Source organism: Plectropomus leopardus, chromosome 7 (assembly GCF_026936395.1).
Source record: "Plectropomus leopardus strain MGB_pleo_1.0 chromosome 7, ASM2693639v1, whole genome shotgun sequence".
Lineage (NCBI taxonomy): Eukaryota > Metazoa > Chordata > Actinopteri > Perciformes > Serranidae > Plectropomus > Plectropomus leopardus.
This window is the reverse complement of record NC_142182.1, coordinates 18,273,184-18,291,819: the sequence shown is the minus strand read 5'-3', so window position 1 is coordinate 18,291,819 and position 18,636 is coordinate 18,273,184. Positions and strand designations below refer to the sequence as shown.

The 18,636-nt window shown below is 39.5% G+C and overlaps 1 protein-coding gene across 1 annotated transcript in view; it reads left to right on the top strand.

Annotated features, from left to right (window-relative positions):
* Positions 1 to 18,636, top strand: part of cdh13 (cadherin 13, H-cadherin (heart)) — a 368,162-nt gene that overhangs the window by 139,439 nt on the left and 210,087 nt on the right. The window contains exon 4 of the mRNA XM_088080115.1: positions 5,731 to 5,844. Coding sequence (XP_087936241.1) covers positions 5,731 to 5,844 — 114 coding nt within the window. The remainder of the gene's footprint in view (positions 1 to 5,730; positions 5,845 to 18,636) is intronic.

Below are 18,636 nucleotides of genomic sequence, written 5' to 3'. Positions count from 1 at the left end.
TATCCAAGAGTTTATTCCACATTGAATAGCTGTCTATCCCTGTCACCACTGGCCGATGCTGGCCTTGATATTATCCATTTCTCACCATGTCTCCAACACATTGTCAGGAATGAGTAATGACACTTCTCAATATAGCATTGAGAGTGAAAATGGCAGAATGGACAAGGACGTGACTTTACTGCCACAGTAACTCTGGGCTCAGATGACAGTGACAAAGGCTCCATCTTTCTTTCCCTCACACACACAGAGGCACACACACACATTCGCACACACACAGCCATAGACATTTACAGTAAATGCATGTGAGCATGATAAACACAAAGGCATACTGTCTGACTGGTCAAATGTATTCAGAACTTCTTAACAAGACTTTTTATCTTGTCTTGACACTTTCAGCTCAGTGCACTGAAATGCCCTAATGATCATTTGAGAGACAGAGGCAAATGTATTAAGGCTGGATCAGGGTTGATGGTGTGGCAGTAATTTATGAACAGGACACATTAGAGATTCATGGCTTCCCTCTCTTACGGTCACTGAGCTGTACGAACACTATTTATCACGTATGCAGACTGCAGGGAGAACGTGTGAAGAACAGCTCCTGCTAAGTGTGAGAAAATTATTAGGGAGAGGCGTAAATCGGCAGGTAAAAAGGGTGAAAGGAAGAAAGTTATGGCTGCAAGCTATCTTTTTCTTGAATAACCTGTGATGAGCCATCCCTGACAAGCAGGACAAATGTTTCTATGTCCAGCTGAACATGTTTATCAGTGTGTCTCTGTGTTTTGATCCACCAGCAGAACATTGATAGCTTTTAAAGTGCCATCGCTTCTTCTCCATATCCACTATATTGCAGCTCAGTGAAGACGTGGACTTAACGGCATGATCTATCTCAGCCCTAACCTCCGTCACCAGTCCCCACATCCAGCCACTAAAAATACCTCATGGTGCCTGTTTGCCTCCCAGCTCTTCTTCCTCTCCTTTACAAATATCACACAGCTGAGACCTGTGCATGATGGGATTGATGTGCTCATCCCTGGCTTCAGACACAGGCAGGATTTTTACAAGCAGCGCTTAAAAGTCCATCAACTTGCTTGTGAACCGGTCACATATATGTATACACACCACTGACTGTCCTCTTTAGACACAAAATAGGTCCCATAATCTCTCACAGCTTTGTGCAGCGTTCTGTTTAACAGCTTCAGGTCCAGTTTTAGATTTCTGTCTTTGACATTTTGAAGGTCATCCGCCAGTGGGTTTGCTAAGAGTGGCCATTTCAGAGACTGCATAGTGTGTCTTTGGTTTGTTCTGGTCGGGTTGTGTTTATGATTACTGTGTCATTGTGTTCTCTGTGACCTTTGTAGCAAGGGAGGGGTGGATGAGTGAGACGGTTAGTGGTGTGAGTGTTTGCTGTTGCCCTCTCTGTCTCAGTGTCGACACTGTGCTGTAAACAAATGGCCCTGTTTTTCCCTCTTACCTGTTCTCTTTCCGTCATTCTGACAGGGTGAGAGTGGTGCCAGAGTCCCTGTCAGCCAAGAACAGGACTGTGAACGATAAACACGCAAACAATCCCCTGCATACACATACACACACTCACAACAGCCATGTGCAGTGCACATTGTCAATAAAGGCTTGTACAGTAGGCTATAAAAGATGAAGGACAAAAGAGAGTATTTGCATTGCAAATGAAACCACAGAAACCTCAGGTCGGTATTTTCCCTTTCATATTGAAACTGTGTTGTCATTCTTACCAGGGCTCAACGACAGGGTTCTTTCCTGTGTTGTTTATTTCACTCTTATTGTTCTGTCATTTTGCTCAACATTTAGGCAGTGACTGCCTTTGTGTGGACAATGGACCGTGGCTTCATGGGGCATGTCAGATTAGTGACAAAACTGTTCACTGTTGAAGTCCAACTGAAATCCCATTGAGTTATCTTTTTTTACTTTCAAAAATAATGTCAGACGGTTTTTTGTTAATAGTTTTTTTTATCCTCAAGGAAGAAAAAAGGTCTTCAGGAAATGAGATGCTCTTTTTCTGCAAAGCCTCTGGAGGTTCGTTTCAATGTCTGAGCCCTGGCAGCAAAAAGAAAGACAAAGTAAACAAACCACACGGGAAAACTGTAGCCAAATATTGGGTGACAGAGTGTTGTTAGCGGTGGTGATGAATGGCATGGTAGTAGTTTGCATAATACCACTCTGAATGGTCACAGTATACAGAGGATCTATAAATATCTTGGTACCTAGCTGGATCAAAAAGTTACCTTTAAATTTTATATTGACATTCTTGTCAACAAAAGAAAGGAAGCTATTTCTCTATGCTCAGAAGGATGTGCATTTCTGAAGCCATCTTCTTGCCTGTCATGGATTAAGGTGATGCTCCCTACAGAAACGTCTCTGCCTCCACTCTTAAAAGCATTTAGTGAATCACTCTGCCCCAAGTATCACTGGTAACCGTTATTCTCCTCATCATAGCATCTTGTATGAAAAGGTTGGGTGGCCATCTCTAAAAATAAGATGTAGTAGACATTGGTTTCTATTTATCAAAACTCTAAATGGCAACATGCCCTCATATATCTCTTCTTTACCAAAGTAGTCCCAAAATGATTGTTCAACTCACTCAAATGATTGGCTAATGCTTAAAGCTCTGCCTTCAAGCACTAAATTTGGGAAACCTGTTTTTAGTTTTCCTGCTGCACTCACTTGGAACAGTTTACAACACAAATTAAAAGATTATCAATTATGCCTATAGATCAATTTAAAACCTTGATTATAAACCAACCTTCTTTTAAATGAAACGTTCTCTCACTGTAATGTTGTGTTTTTGTTTTCTTGTTCATTAACTTCTTTTTTATTTTGTTTAAACTGCACTCTTGACATCATTTTTAATGGTTGTCTAATTATTTTTTCTGATAAAGTAAATGTTAAATGCATGAATGAATAAACAAAGAAAACATTAAGTACATTTTTAAGCTCAGCTAAGCTTTAATCAGCTAACAATGTAAGTAGCTGCTAATTAGCTAACTAGCCTGTAAATTGAGCTTAGAAATGCACTTTCCCTGGTGGATGTTAGTTTGATTGCTCGTTAAGTAAACCAAAACAAAACAAAAGATGAGCTCAAAGTCTGTAGCTCTTGTGTTGTGTAGTCAGCTGCTGTGCGGCTGTTAGTCAGTGTAACCGTCTGCCAATGATAAAACACTGACATTACTGCTTCATGCAAAGATTTGATTGGATGCACAGAATAAAGAGCATTTCCATTTCAGTTTGTTCTTTAAACAATCTTAATTTTAATTCCTGAATGTTACTTAACACAGTTTTTAGCATTTCACCTCTGTCTCTGAAAAATCGTGTTTTGTCCATCATTTGGCCATGTGGAGAGGTCTAAACACTGCCATGCCCATGAGCCTCAGCTGCTGTTGGCATGGAGAAGAGGCCATTTAGAGGTGCAAATCAGAGCACATTCAAAACCCTTTGTCTTCAGACTTATGAACAGTTTCATACTTGGAACATTCACATTAGGAATTGATTCAAGCTGCAATTATGTTATTTCAGTGTTCTCAACAGAGTCTCATTTTTAACTCCCATTTGCTGTTAGCGTCACAGTCTCAGTTTCTTGCTGAAATGCCCTTTTTTAGTTGTGGTTAATATCTTCCTTAATGTTTTTTTCACACCAACTTGTAACTGTGGCTTTTTAAAAGAACCATATATTTTTAAAACAGTTCTCAATATTTTTTCACTAATTATTAAACTGTCGAAGAGCCCCAACTTTGAGTCATGTAACATGATGGGAAAAATGAATGGGACTTTTATTTCTGGAATCAGGGACACCCAAAATAACCCCCTTCCACTTTGCAGCTCTATATCTTTCTGAGTGGACACAGGGCACGATTTAATACAAAAAAAAAAGAATAAAAGAAAAATGACATTTTTGGGGGGTACTGTAATTTTAAAGTCTTTCAGCAGGTGATTAAATATCCCTAGCTCAAACATGTTAAATATAGTGCTCTTGTATTATGTAACCTATTGAGGCTCTACTTGAAACCTTGTGTTATCAGTTAGCAGTTCTCTGCTGTAAACAAGAGAAACAATATGCTCATCATCAATGGTGTTTAAAAGGAATACATGTGAGGAAAATTAATAGAAGAAAAGCAGTAGGTGCTGGCACATATTAAACACCCTAGTTTATCTCTGTGTAAATCTTTGTGTGCATTTCTATTGAAATTGTTTCTCAAGGCCTTGCAGGAATTCCCTAAAATTCGGCACAGAGGTCCACTTGGACTCAACAATAGATTTGATAGATGATTAGAGTTTGGGGGTCAAAGGTTGAAGGTGGCTTTGCATCTGCCTGATTCTTGCAACATGATATTTCAAGGAAGCCTTGAGAGAGTTTCCTCAAATTTAGCACAAATGTCCACTGTGGTCACTTTGACCTCACAAATCATGTTTTGGCCATTACCCAAGAATTAATCCATTAATTCTGGCAACATTTCACACAAATGTCTAATAGAATAAAATGGTGAAGTGATTACTTTTTATATCCAAAAGGTCAAAGGTCTACTTCACTGTTTCACATTTTGATGAGAAACACTTTTCTGGCCATCATTCAATGCCATATCTCAGGAACAGAAGGGGAGACATTGGGTTGGATACTGAATTGTTGACACTAATTTGGGTGCAGACTTTTAAACTATGGTGATTATATAGATCTTCTGTGGTGTCATGTTGATGATGTGAGTGAAACATCCAGGTTTTAAAATATGTAGCTTCTTTGCATCAACATTTAAAGCATTATCGGCTGTCATGGCGACATATGAGTCTGGACAAACATGAATATAAACTATAACTGCAACTTGACTGGTTTGCAGAGGCATGCAACTGCAGGGTGGTAATTCTAGTCTCTATCATAATTCATGTCTAGTAAAACATAAGCATGTTTTGGGGACATATTTGTGAGTGTATGGGTGTGTGGGCATTTGTTGTCTCTCTTCGGCTTGTGTTCAGGTGCTCAGACAGTCGGCAGCCTGTCCTCCACTGTAGGTCATCACCTCCGTGTTAGCAGCCAGGATTCCAGCTTCTGTTCATGGTGTCAGTGACAGACATTACTTTCATCACCATCCAAGCAGAGGAGCCCTGACTGTATCAAAGATCTGAAAGTGAAGAAGAGTTAAGGGAAATCTTTTGCTGTATTATACAATAACAGCCACGTCTTTGTTGACAACAGCAGGAGGGTGGAAAAATGAAATTCCATTATGCTACTGTGCTCTCAAGAGCAAAAATAATATTTCAGATTGGCTTCTTTTACATGAACAGCACAATTGCTCTGCCAAAATCTTGTCATCTCTCATTTATTTGGTTTTTATCATGTCTTTTTGTCACAGTTACTCTTACTTTAATGCTTTGTCTTTTCTCCTTCTCTCTCCTGTCTTTATTTAACGTACAGACTGAATAAATTAAGGTGAATCTTTGTATGCCTCATTACAGAGTACCTACCGTTCTGCCAGCAGAATTGGGAATCGCTTGTTCAGACCTTTTCTCAATATTTTCAGAATGCGTATACCGCTCTCCATGTGTGTTTTATGCATCCTTGGTGGGGTTCAGGGTAATGGCTAACAAGATGCCAACAAATACAACACAGGGAATGCTTCACAGAGTGGCGTGGCAAAACATAAAATGTAAAGGATTGCAATTTCAAAGTTATACAATATGTATACAATATAGTTTCTCTTCTTTGTGTTTTAGGATATCCTGGGTTTTGGCCAGATGCTGCCGTTCAGATCTAAGAGATCCCTGTTGGTCCCTCCTATGATCGTAACTGAGAACCAGAGAGCCCCTTTCCCCAGGATCATTGGCAAGGTAAGAAACACACAGTCCTATCATAAACTCAACTGGGCTTGATTTCCCAACAGCATCCAAGTCCTACACTGAAAATATTTCATGACAAGGAAAAAAAATTGCACAGCCACGAGAGAGAAAATTGCCCAAGGTACAGGACCACAGATTTGATATGTGCATTATTTAAAGCTTTGGAAAATATTATTTTTCATGGTCTGTGACAGTTTGGGGATTTTTTGTGAATTGTAGCCGTGGTCGTATTTGGCCCGCAAAAAAAAAAAGGTATGGTGTTCTTCTTCTCTGAATCTGTTAAACAGCTCCACAGAAAATGTCTGGGTAAGTATGAGATGGTGATTAAATATATATATGTGAATATAAAAACCAGAACATTTCTGTGATAATGATTTCAGAGCAAATTACAGACAAACATCAAGTGGGTCCCTCAGGTTAAGGAACCTCAGAAAGTTTTTTGCCTTTGCCAAGTAATCTTTTATTTCATTGATCTCATGTTAACAAAGTGTATTTGCATTGACTGTTTTACAGAAATACCATAAATTTAGATAAAATTAGCATTTTACTCTATCATATCTCATCATACAGTATATGCTCTATCAAGCCCTGCAATTTACTTCAATGAGTTTTAGCAGAGCTTATATCTCTTTGACACTGCACAGTCATTCTGATAACACAAACTCACTCAGGGCCAACACTATACACTTAAGCTTAATTTTAAACTCACCAGAGAGTTTATATTATGCGAAGCTGACAAATACAGAAAACACGTGTTTTCACCAGAGTTGTTTATGCCCCTTTTACTGCCAAACTACATTATCTCATTGCCGTTTACGCCTTATGTAACTCAGTCAAAAGGTCTTATGCAGACTGCTGCCGCCTCGCCCCTGCTTGAACAAAAAGTTCAGTGCCTGCAGCTGTTTAGCGTACTGTGTCTTCTGACTGCTGTTGAGATCTCACACACAATGGCCAAACACTTAACTATGCAGGAGATACTTTACTCTTTATCTCAATCTGACAGTGATTGATTTGCTTTCCCAAATCAGAGTGCATTTCACTCACAGGGCTCATGACCAGGCTCATGGAAGCACAGCTTTAACTTGCTGTTGTTGTTGCATGATGATGACGATGACGATGACAATGACAGTGATGATGATGAATGCAAGTGTACATATTTTCTTCAGTTAGCAATTAGCATTTCTTTTAGAATCAATCCAATATCTTGCACAATACTGTACTCATTTTCTCAAAGTTTTATTTTTAGTTAAGTTACATTTTCTCTAAACCATAGTGAAAGCTTCTATTTCAAAACATCCTCATGTCAAATCGTCACATATTGCCACTTTGCAGTGGACTTTCATGTCTACATATTACGATCTGGGTGTCCTTGTGCGTCTGCTGTTGATGTTCCCAGATGTCGTTACTGTGATGTCAACACAAGCACATGGTGGGATGATGATATTATGTCATGTACGCGTGTTCTCAAGTGACACCACCTGTCCACATATCACTAGTTCTATCTGGCTGCCTTCTCAGCTTCCGCGGTCTAGGGGCAAATCATACGGACGCAAGAGATGGCTTTTAGTGTTAAGATTGTACACTGAAAGCACTGTCAAAATAACGGTATTTGGCAACTTCAGAATGAGAATGGGCTGTCTGTCTGTTTATGTCTGTTTTTTTTTACTTCTCCAGTGCAAGTTTGTATTCAGGATGCAGCAATTCATATATCAGTGTCACCTGCACGACTGACTTAGCTTACGCCATTAAATATGTGATGTATTTTTCCTCTTAGTTATTATATGTATTCATTCAGTTTATTGGCAATTAACTAGGAGGAAGATAATGGACAAAATTGCAGGTATATAAATTGAGGTTTGGATTAATACTTCACAATTCAAATTCAGTGATCCAATTCCACATCCTGCTGCAGTTTTTTTCCCCTTCTGGCCGGAACTATAACCAGACTCAGTTCTAAAATTGGGAACCAGCAAAAGAAGACAATCTTAAAACCCAGTGAAGCAGTGTGTTCACTCCTCACCTGTCACCTGTTAAAAATGTAAGAGCCGTTTGATATAAAACATCTAATGACTGAGGTATAGATGGAATGGGTTGCCTATAATATTACCATGTTATATTACAACTAAAATATTGTTTCCTGACTTTTAGCTCTGAGTTGACTTCAGTCATAGGTAGATGTTCATTCTCGGAGTCAATCCAAGTATACTGTATATACTGGAAGTAGCAGACACAGAACATTAATTTGCTTTGATTTAATATCAGTTGGAGATAAATTAGAGCTGGTTGGACCTTGGAAATATACTGGGAAATTGGATTTTGCCAATTAGTGAGAGGGAACTACTTCACTAAAGGTTGTCTCAGCCACATAAAACAACAATTTTGTCAATTTTTTTCTTTTTCTAAATATAACTGATAACAAGAACAGGAGACCCAGAAAAGAAATGATGTCACTCAACACTAGAGTGGCAGCAGATGTGCACCAAAACACATTTAAAATTGTATTTCCTAAGTGAAGATGGTTTCAGGCGGCCTTTAAGGTATGAGCACGTGTGATGAATAATGTTGAGGTCAACTTTTTCTATGAGTGCCTTAAATAACATTTAAGCATTTGTCTGTAGACTCTGCTTAAGTTTTAAATAATTCGTTAGCATGTATATGCATTATTTAGATAAATAATAAAAGAAGCCTCTCAAGGATTATTTGCAGCTCCCATTTTTCTCCAAGGGTGGGCATCGCTTTCACTAAACGGCAGGGTTGGACTGGTTGGTCTAGCATTTCTGGCAAATGCCAGATGGGCTTTGTTCCCAGTCCAACCCTGCTGTACAGTGCCAATGGTTCATATTTCAGTGATATCCGTACAACATTAATACTATTGTATTAAACAATATATTATAATAGTGAATTTATGATTCCTTAATGCCACCCCATTGCTTGATGTAGTTGCAATTTTATCCACTAATATCTTTTCTTTTCCAGTTATTTAAGCTGCTTTACTGTGCAGAAAGTGAGCATGGTATGCCTCCTGTAGGCCATGTTGAAGAAGCTCCACCAAAAAAGTTCTCATTGTGCAGCTTTCAGAAATGCACATAGATAATATTTGAACTCTCAAAGGATTAAACTTATCAGTTTTTCAGTATTTTCAGTTATGACTGAAAAATATTCTTTTAATTATTTCAAACAAAAACTATCCATAATACTGCATTTTCTCTTCTTTTCTACATTAAATTAAAGAATCCCTTTGTATTTCTGAGGTAGGGTATAAATGCAAAACACAAGCTATGTAATAAATGCATTTATGGACATTCACAATGTCCCCTGCTGTTAAACAAAACAACCCTTTCACAGGAGACAGAAGTGGCTGGTGCAGAAAGTTAAACTTTTGTTAGAGGGGAAAGCAGAGAGGGCAAGTTTGAAGAGCTAAGTTGGCCCTTTGCCACTTGTGGGTGATTAGATGAGCGCTCTTTTTGGCTCTTGTACTCGTTTCGGTGAGCGGGGCTGCAAATGCGCTTGTCAGTGTGGTTTGGCCGTGTGGTTGTCGTTAACAAGTAACGCGCGTAGACGGGGCTGACCGGAGCTGCTGACTAACATGCTGCATCATGTTAGTTTTACTATTTATGGAGTTCAACACTCTCTTGCAATATTTCAATATATTTCTGTTATCTTCTCGCCGTTATTACTTTATTACTTATGAAAGCTCAAATGCCACCACACATCCTATTTGTGACTTGAGGGTGCATCTTCTTTTTCAAAATCGCCTGTTGTGAAGCTTTTGCTTCATCCTATTTATGTTGCCGAGCTGTCTGTAGTCCCAGACATGACATAGGATATTGAACATGTAGTGGCGTGGCACGTCATTTTTCATCTCATTGATTTGAATAATGACTAGGAATTACATCCCTAGTCATTATAAAGGAATGTGGTCTTGGTCAGTATTAAGTCAGATTCTGTGCTCTGAATATCATGATGAACATAGAAATAGATTTCCATATTTTAAACACATCTCAAGTATCTAGGTATGGTACTCTTTAAGGAAAGGCATTTTAAGTAAAAGTAGAGGCATGTATTTCCTGAAGGTGTTGCATCAAGGTATTGGCTTTCATTTCTTCTCAAGAAAATGAACAGATATCATATTTTGAGGTTTTGGAAATGTTAGCATTCAGCCATAGTTACTTTAGATGAGGTTCAATGTTATATTACCATTAAACTAAAATGCCAACATTTTCTGATATGAAGTACGTATATGTGTGTGAGTTTCAGCACATAGCGTGGTTGTTTTGTTGCTGTAGTTACCTTCTCTCCTTCTTAGTTAAAATATATTCCATTATTTAAGGCCATGACAAAAATCCTGACAAAAACAAAGCACATACAAAAAACAATTTTCAGGTTTTCGAGGCTGTATTGCATGCTAATGAAGTAATTGATCATTAATGTTTCATGTATTCTTGCAGGTGATGGATGATGAAATGTGTATGTCACACATGCACTGCAATGTTTTATTAATATTTGAGGCTGTGAAATATCAGGAACTCTGCATACATGCTCAGGGAGAGTTTTAGATGACACTGAGTCAGGCTTGTAAAATCTGTATCAAATTAAAAATGACTAATTACTAAAATTGACACTTTGTATCTTAGAAACTTTTTTAATGAAAAGCCTGATAAATGCAAAACCTTTACTTATGAATTGTTATCTGGTATATCTAATGCAATCATTAAAAGAATTGGATTCACTGGGCAGATTAAATAGAAGTGTTAATTTCATACTCTCAATTTGTTGGGGTCCAAATACTTAAGACCAGCTCGCCATTACCAAAAAAACTTGACATGTATGCCATTTGTGCAACAACCCATATTTTCACTTATTTTTTGGGATACTGGGCAGGTCTTTAGCCACCAAAACTATGTGGTCAGATAAAGAAAAAAAATTATGGTTGGATAAAAATAAGTACATTGCTACTTTGACTTTTGATTTTATATGTGACACAAACACCAGACTCCTGGTTGAAAGTCATGTGTTTGTTTGACCCGTCCACCACCTCACCCCCTTTGCCACACAGGATTTTCATCCAGGAGACCAGTGTTTGTTTCATGTGTGAAACCAAAAGTCAAACCTGTAAATGTACTTATTTTAACCCAACGCATACCTTTTTGTTTCCTAAACTTCAGCAAGTAGTTTTCTTGCCAAAACCTAACTGCATACTTTTGGTGCCTTGACTGTTTCATAAAGTTAACTTCATTTTCAAAAGTGTCATTGTTTGTACATTCATATATGTTTTTTTGGTTATCAGTGGTAAACAACCTATTCTGTTTTTTAGTTTCAAAGATATGTTGTTTAAGAAAGGTAGAAAAAAAAATTGATAACAGATGAAAAGAAAAGTTTCCAATGGAGACATTTCACTTTATCTCATTAATGTCTGACAAGAGAAAATATAATTGTATTAGTCTATAACATTACTGTTTGACACCCAGTATAATTCTTTTCATTTCTGAAGGTTTTTTTTTCAGCTCTGCAGTCATTAGGACTCCCTGTGGACACTGAAAGTTGTAAAAAAAAAAGTGAAAATCTCAGTTTTGTATGTTTTCAGATACAATTATTTTAAACTACCAGGATTGTAGACCAGGGCTATATTCTGCATTATTCTCCAATGTGTGCTATTTAATTGCCAGGACATTATCATTTCTTTGTCACTGGTGACTTATCCAGTTTGACCCTGTGGAACAGGCCCAAAAAGATATAACACAGTTCATTATTTATGAGGCAGATTATGAATTGCACGTCATTACATACACAATTCCTCTCAAAAGAAATACACATTTTTTATTTTGTTTTATTTTTTTATGGTGAAAAGTCAGTGCAGCAGGTAAATCATGTAACCTTAGTCGTCTAAAAACAAATGGTCAACCAAGAACTATACACTGTAAGGCTCTACATTAATCTTACGTAGCGTTGATGTATCTCTATGTGTCAGGGAGCTTTGTTCCAGATAAGACTGGGTGCTATGAGACCAACCACATCTCTCACAACCCACAGAGACTAACATAAAAAGATATTCCATACTGAGCCCTACACATAATAGATAATTGTACCCTGGAGAGCATGACCACAGCACAAAGCCTGGGCCTCCTGCTCATACCAGCACCATGCCCAATAAAGTCCCCCTGATGCAACTCGAGGGCCTGGGGATACCAGGTTGGTAGTAAAGGACAGTGGAATAGGTGAGTATACATGTGTTGAACCCTTAGATGAAATTTTTGGGGGACAACTGTAGTCCACAGGGGGTTGTGCAACTTCAGGGAGATAACAGAGATGAACAAGAGTCAGCAGATCAGTTTGGTCCACAGGGGACACATATTATCCCTACAGTACGCCATTGACTTGCTGTGGGTGGAGCAGCCATTCCTATAGTACTTTTTTATGTTCATGTAAGAAATTGAATGCAGCATACGTGACATGAATTCTTTCCCCTCTCTCCCTTCATTGCAACCCCTTAACAGTCCCCCTCTTTTTCCTATTTCTTCTTCTCTCCAATTTTCAGTTGCAAATAACATCCGTCCTCCTCTCATCCCTGTATCCCTCCATCCTTCTCCCCAACCTCCACAGTCAGCTTTGCATGAGAGGACAGGCTAATGTGGGCTATTTTACCCAATAGAGGCTATATGTCGGCAACTTGGCGAAATTGATTTTCCACACCAATAGCTTTCCTTCTTCTTACGCAACCTACCATTTCCATATGGCAGCCATTCATTTTTTATGCTCCCGCCCTCTCTTCGTGAGATAAGCAGTAAGAAGCAGGGGAAGAGCTGAGATTGTGAGGGCTACAGTTTGACATGTATGACTGTGCGTGCCAATGCAAACACGAGTGTGTGTGTTTGTGTGTGCGTGCGTGCTGGCAGGGTGAGGGTGGGTTGGCTGTCAGCGGGACTCACAGGGGAAGGGTAAGAACCTTGTTGTTTATGTCACACCTCCTGCTAGCTGTGGAATTGTTTTGATACAGAGGTCTCTCCCCTGCCCTCCCTCGGGGGCCCATAAACAGCTCACAACAACTCACACAGCAGCTGAAGCATGCAATGAAATTGATATGCTTAAATTTGTCTCTTAGTACACGCCACTTCAGTCACTGCTGATAGGAGCATTTTTTTAAGGCTGCTCAAGTATTCAGGAGGATAAATTAATCACAGCTCAAGTAGTTTAAATGTTTATTCCTCAAACCTTTTTGCTCATGTCTGGGATTATGTCTGAATCAGGCGTTATTCTCAAGGGTGAATAGGAGGCTGGGTAGACTGTTGTCTACTGTACCATCCAGTGATTCTAATCAGTCTGACCATGCATGTATTTTGATTGTTTCCCTGACTGTATGCCTGCACTAAGTATGTACTAAGAGAGCCTCAGTGTCCTTAGATGCCCCCCCAAAATTGCATTGCTTACTGGGTGCAGAGTCTGAACTGAAGTTTTTTTACTGCCTGTCAGTGTGGCAGCCAAGAATTTTTGTTTGCCACTGACGCAGAAATGTTATATGCGGCAAGAAATCTATGTGCTAAATGAGGGACTAACATTTAATCATTAAGACATCATTTAATATATGAATGACATTTAATGTTTGATATATTTAAACAAAAAAACACAACAAGTTTTGTCAATTCCAGCGTTTGAATTACACGGTGGCTCCCTGGGAGCTCTATTTTTGGGAGTGTACATCAAAAAGGGGCAGTGTTTATTCATGGAAATGGCACTGTATATTTACGATAGCTTGACAGCTCACCTTTCAATATTTATCCGCTCACCAAAAACTGTGTGCTAAGTAAATCCACCAAGACACACGCTCTCTCTCTCTCTCTTGCGCTCCACCACACGCTCACGACACATTACGCCCTACCTTCAGATGAAATTTATACGTGTGCTAATGAAGTTGATACAGTATTTAGTAGTCATGTATGTATGTGCAACTATCCTCTTACTTACTTACTTACTTTACTGCATGTAAAGTTATGTAGGTTAGATTTGGCAAGAAAAGTATGTAGGCAAGTAAAGTTACCACAGTTAGGTCTAAGAAAAAAACAACAACATTGTGATGACGTACCTTAGAGTAACTCAAAGTTCACATGGTTTCACACGGTTCTGATCAGTCTCCTGGGTGAAAGTCTTGTGTTTGTTTGACCCATCCACCAGTCTTTATACTTACTCTTTTTTAACTCGTGTCAGCGCATCACATGATTGCAGCCTTCCTGATCAGTTCAGGTGGGTTTTATATGAATTACAGTCTAATGATTATGTGTATTACATATAAATTGTAGTGCATTACATTTTGTATGTATACATATGAATACTGCATAAGAACATCCTGGTATTTGTGCTTTTTCTATTGACAGTCATTGATCAGAATTTGGTTAACTTTGACTGTCAGTCAAAAGGAATAAGGCTCTATGGCCAGTGACATAACTTTTATATGGCAATTACGAGTGACTTTCACAGCTTGTCTCTCTGCTGTGCATCTTCCCTACCCGCCAGAGTGGCAGGTGGCCTGATCATTTTACCCACCGCTGCCAATGATTTACCTGCATTTGGGTGGGTGCATGCCAAAAATGTTTTGCAGGCTTCCTCAGGGTTCAGAGATTTGGGGCCCATGGGCACTAGCACCCTTCTCTGGCTAAGCATGAAGAGAGCATGCACATTTAAGACTTTTTTTTTGACTAATGTAGCACATAGAGAGTTTGGTTTTTTTTTACTGGACCTATTTTACACAATTTTAATAATTAAAAAGGTCATTTAAGGTTGTTACACAAAAATACGTTACTCTTTTACCTTTACTTGTAATGGTAAACCTAAACGTGTAATGGTTGTTTTTTTTATTTTTGGACTATATACTCTGCAATACTGGCTGTGCCAAAATCACATCCCTGCCCAGAGCTGTTCCTGAAAGCTTGGCACTTTGTAACTCTAATCCATTACACTCATCTTATCCGCCAGTGCTCATATAAATATATTTACCTGCATTTATAGGTGCAGTGAGTAAGCTGTTATGTTCCCTGTGCTGTGTACTGTGGAGGAGGCAAGACTAAATGCTGCAAATTTTGCAAAACATGTTTAAAACTTTAACTGGATAAGTCATCTTTGTGGAGAGTTTAGGATTGTTTTTAAAGTGTCAGTTTTCTTTGGCTTTGGTTAATGGTCCAAAGACAACCCATCAGCCTGCTCCAGCTTTGACCAGTTTTCTCTTCATCTGGTGGAGGTTTCAAATTGCAATTTTCCCAATGTCAAGAATTCTATTAAATCTTGTGGCAGGCCAATCACAGGTGATGACCAAAGACTGATGGTTGAACAGACAACTGTCAGCTCCTCTTTATTTGATGAATATGTTTGTGTTTGTTAACATGTTTTGCTTAGATGTGGCATTCCGTATCCTGTAAATATAAAGGGGTTTGTGCAAATGCTTGACAGAAAATTGCAGTTCACTCCATAGTGACTGACACAAAGTTGTAATTTCTTACTTTAAATCAAAACAAAACAAGTTTTAAATATCAGTTCAAAAAAAACAACCCAATGCTGACACACATTGTTAAAAACTGTCAAAACGTTAATAAATGATAATGCAGCTTCCATAATTCTTGACCATGAAAGAGGCAGCAAAGAGAAACCATTACTTAGATGCTGATTAACTTCACATGGCACTAATATTACCAGATTACCTCTGTGTTAGTAAAAATATGGATGAATAAAAAATTTGGAATTTTTAATTGACAAAATATGGACATGGCAGATTTCATGGGATTATCTTCACAGACAGCTGCAATTATTACAAATTACTTGAGGTCCTCAGGTAATACTAGTCCCGTGCAAAGAAGGCTCAATCGGCTCAGCCCCTGCATAAAAATGTGGTGGATAAGTTTGGGGTAATAACTGTAAAGCAGGCCTTACAGAAGACTGATTTCATGTCCTATAGGAATGCTTACTTCTTCCAAAGAGCCTTCAGAAGCTTGTATTTCAGAATCACTGATTCCTACAGGCACACTAAAAACAAAACATACACAGCTCCAATAAATTACAAATGAAAATTTCAAATGTATCAGCATGAAATCTCAGACACCTCAGTCTATAAAGCTATCTTAACTCCTGGTGCTGCACTGGAGCTGTCAGTCATTCAACCTGTGTTTATCCACCCTTACCGGCTCACAAATCAACACAATGTGTCTGACTTGACATGACAGCTCCAATAAAGTATTTTTGGTGAGTGAAATGAGGGCCTGGTTTGGCTATAGCCCCAGCTAATATAGTAAGGAGAGTAGACATGTCTGGCAACTTTGCTCCATTGTGTTAGCGCACAGCGCCTCCTCATTTGCTCCCCCTGTCAATCTGTCTCTCTCCTCTGTCTTACCACCTGTTGTCTGACAACTGTTACATGTGTCTTTTTCTTCCTTTGTAACTTTGTTTCAAGTCTTTTTATTCTCTCCCCTCTGCTTTATTTGTCTCTGTCTCGTTCTGCTGCTCCTCTCACTCACACAGCCATTCAATACCAAGTATCTGAGCTTTCAAGCAGGAAGTGAACGTGTTTTGTAGTGAGATGTTTGACGCTAGAAATCAAGCAGCCTGCGGGCCTCGTCATTTAGTCTAATTGATTCTCTTAATTGTCTTAGAAAGACCAGAAAGTTCCGGCCCTTTCTCCCCAGTCTTTCTTTCGGCATGATAATCATCCCCGTCGGATGTTTGCCGGCAGTGAGTTTAAACCATCTGACGTAAATTCCAATTCATGCCTGGACCACCAGACACACTGAGCAGATGTGAAATCCATTTTGATGGGAGGAGCTTAAAAAAAACCCCACAAAAAAACCCAAGAAGAGGAAATAAAAACAGAACAGATTTGTTGGTTGTAAACTGTCCAGGAGATGCTGTCATTGTGTGAGCTTTAACAAGACTGAGAGATTGCTCATCCTGCTGCCTGTGCATAGCCACAGCCTTTCTCCAGCGCTCCAGGGCATTCAATTCAAATAAACTCATTCTTCTTTGGGTTGATTTATTGTGCTTTGTTTTGTTCTATTTTGAACAAGTGTTTTCTGTGATTTTAATGACTCAAAAAATACTTCATTTTTCCTTAAGTTAGCCTTTATAATGGTTGAGTGAATTTGAGTTGTTGGCTTGACACATGAGGAGGCAAGAACAAGCTGGGCTGTGTGAAGTGAAGCTTCTTTTCAAAAGCAACATTTCCCACTGCGATGGTCCCTGCTGACCCTCTTAGCACGGTCTTGCCGCTTAATGACACTCCTGTATTACTGTTTGTTCGTTTTCAACAAGGCTTCCTCTTGATTGTTGCCCCTCTCAGGCTTGTTGTGATTGGCTCAGAACACAGCAGCTAATGGCTAATGATTAGCAACGGCTTGGCAAACCAATCAAAGCCAGATAATTAGTCCCATTGTTTTCCCATTGCCCTGCGCCGAGGACTTGGGTCGGTTCTACCCGGCCATGTCTTCACCAGGCCTTTCCACCTCGCCTTGTCCCTCTTATTAGCAGGCTGGAGTGGCAGGGCAATCAGGCAGTGCACTGGTCCAAGCTTGGCATGCTTGCGCACACGCACACACACACATGCATGCACAAACTGTACACACATTCTTGTACACTCAGAGTCTCGTGTGCAATAATGCACTCACATTCACAGGCACAATCAGACCACCACTTTAGTGCCTCCTCTTCTCTCGCTCTCTACCTCTTTCACACACACACACACACACACACACACACACACACACACACACACACACACACGGCCTGGCCTGGTCCCAGGAGTCCTTTCATGGCCAGTGATTGTCATTCGCAGCTGGCTGTATGACCTTGGTAGGGATAACAGAAGCACCACTGAGGGATGCTACTGCATACTCTCTCACGCACACACTGGGGTTGATATCCTCTCTCATTCTCCCTCAAAAAACACAAGGACATGTGTGCAAGGATGTGTTTGCTTGTGTATACAGAATTAGCATGATAATGATTCAGTGTAATTATGTTTTCCTTGGTCCAACACTTTCTTTGGCACACTTTGCCTCACATAGCAGATTTTTCTTTTGACTTTTGAGACACGCCAAAAAAAAAAAAAAAGAAAGAAACACCCAAGTGATTTTTTTACATAACTTTTCTGAGAAGACATCTGCGTGTACTTCATATTTGTACATACCCGTGTTGCTATTCTACAGGTTTATGTTTCTTACCCTCCTGACACCTGACAGGAACACAAACAGCAGGAGATGTTATCAAGTTTAAATGTTGTTATACACACGAGCAAACACACACAAACACAAACACTCAGGTGCTGATCCATTGTTTCAGTGCTGATTCTTTCTGAGCGCTCGGAGGTGTTTGGTGTTGCAGAGCTGCACCACACCTCCTGTCATCTTCCCGCAGCATCATGAGCCCCGCAGTCTTTCATGTCTGCTTGGCTGGTAATGAGAGCTGATAGAAAGAGGTGAGATTTTCCCATCAGTCCTCCCACACACGCAGGGGGAGACAGACTCTGTGGAGACAAAGCCATTGGGTGCACGTTTCTGTGCCAGCATGCATGAGAGTCGGGGTGGGTGTATAAGTTGCAGATTATGACACTTCTTCCCCACAGAGACATCTCATAAACACTAAACTTCTCCTGACACTTCAGTTACACTTCAGCTGAAGTTGCCATGTCTTTATTAGCGATCTCACCCTCACTACTTTCTCTTCTCTCATTCTGCATCCTCACACACCCACACACCCTCCCTGTACGTCCGTTCCTGTTTTTTCCCTCCACCCCTCCCCCCTGCATCTTTCCAA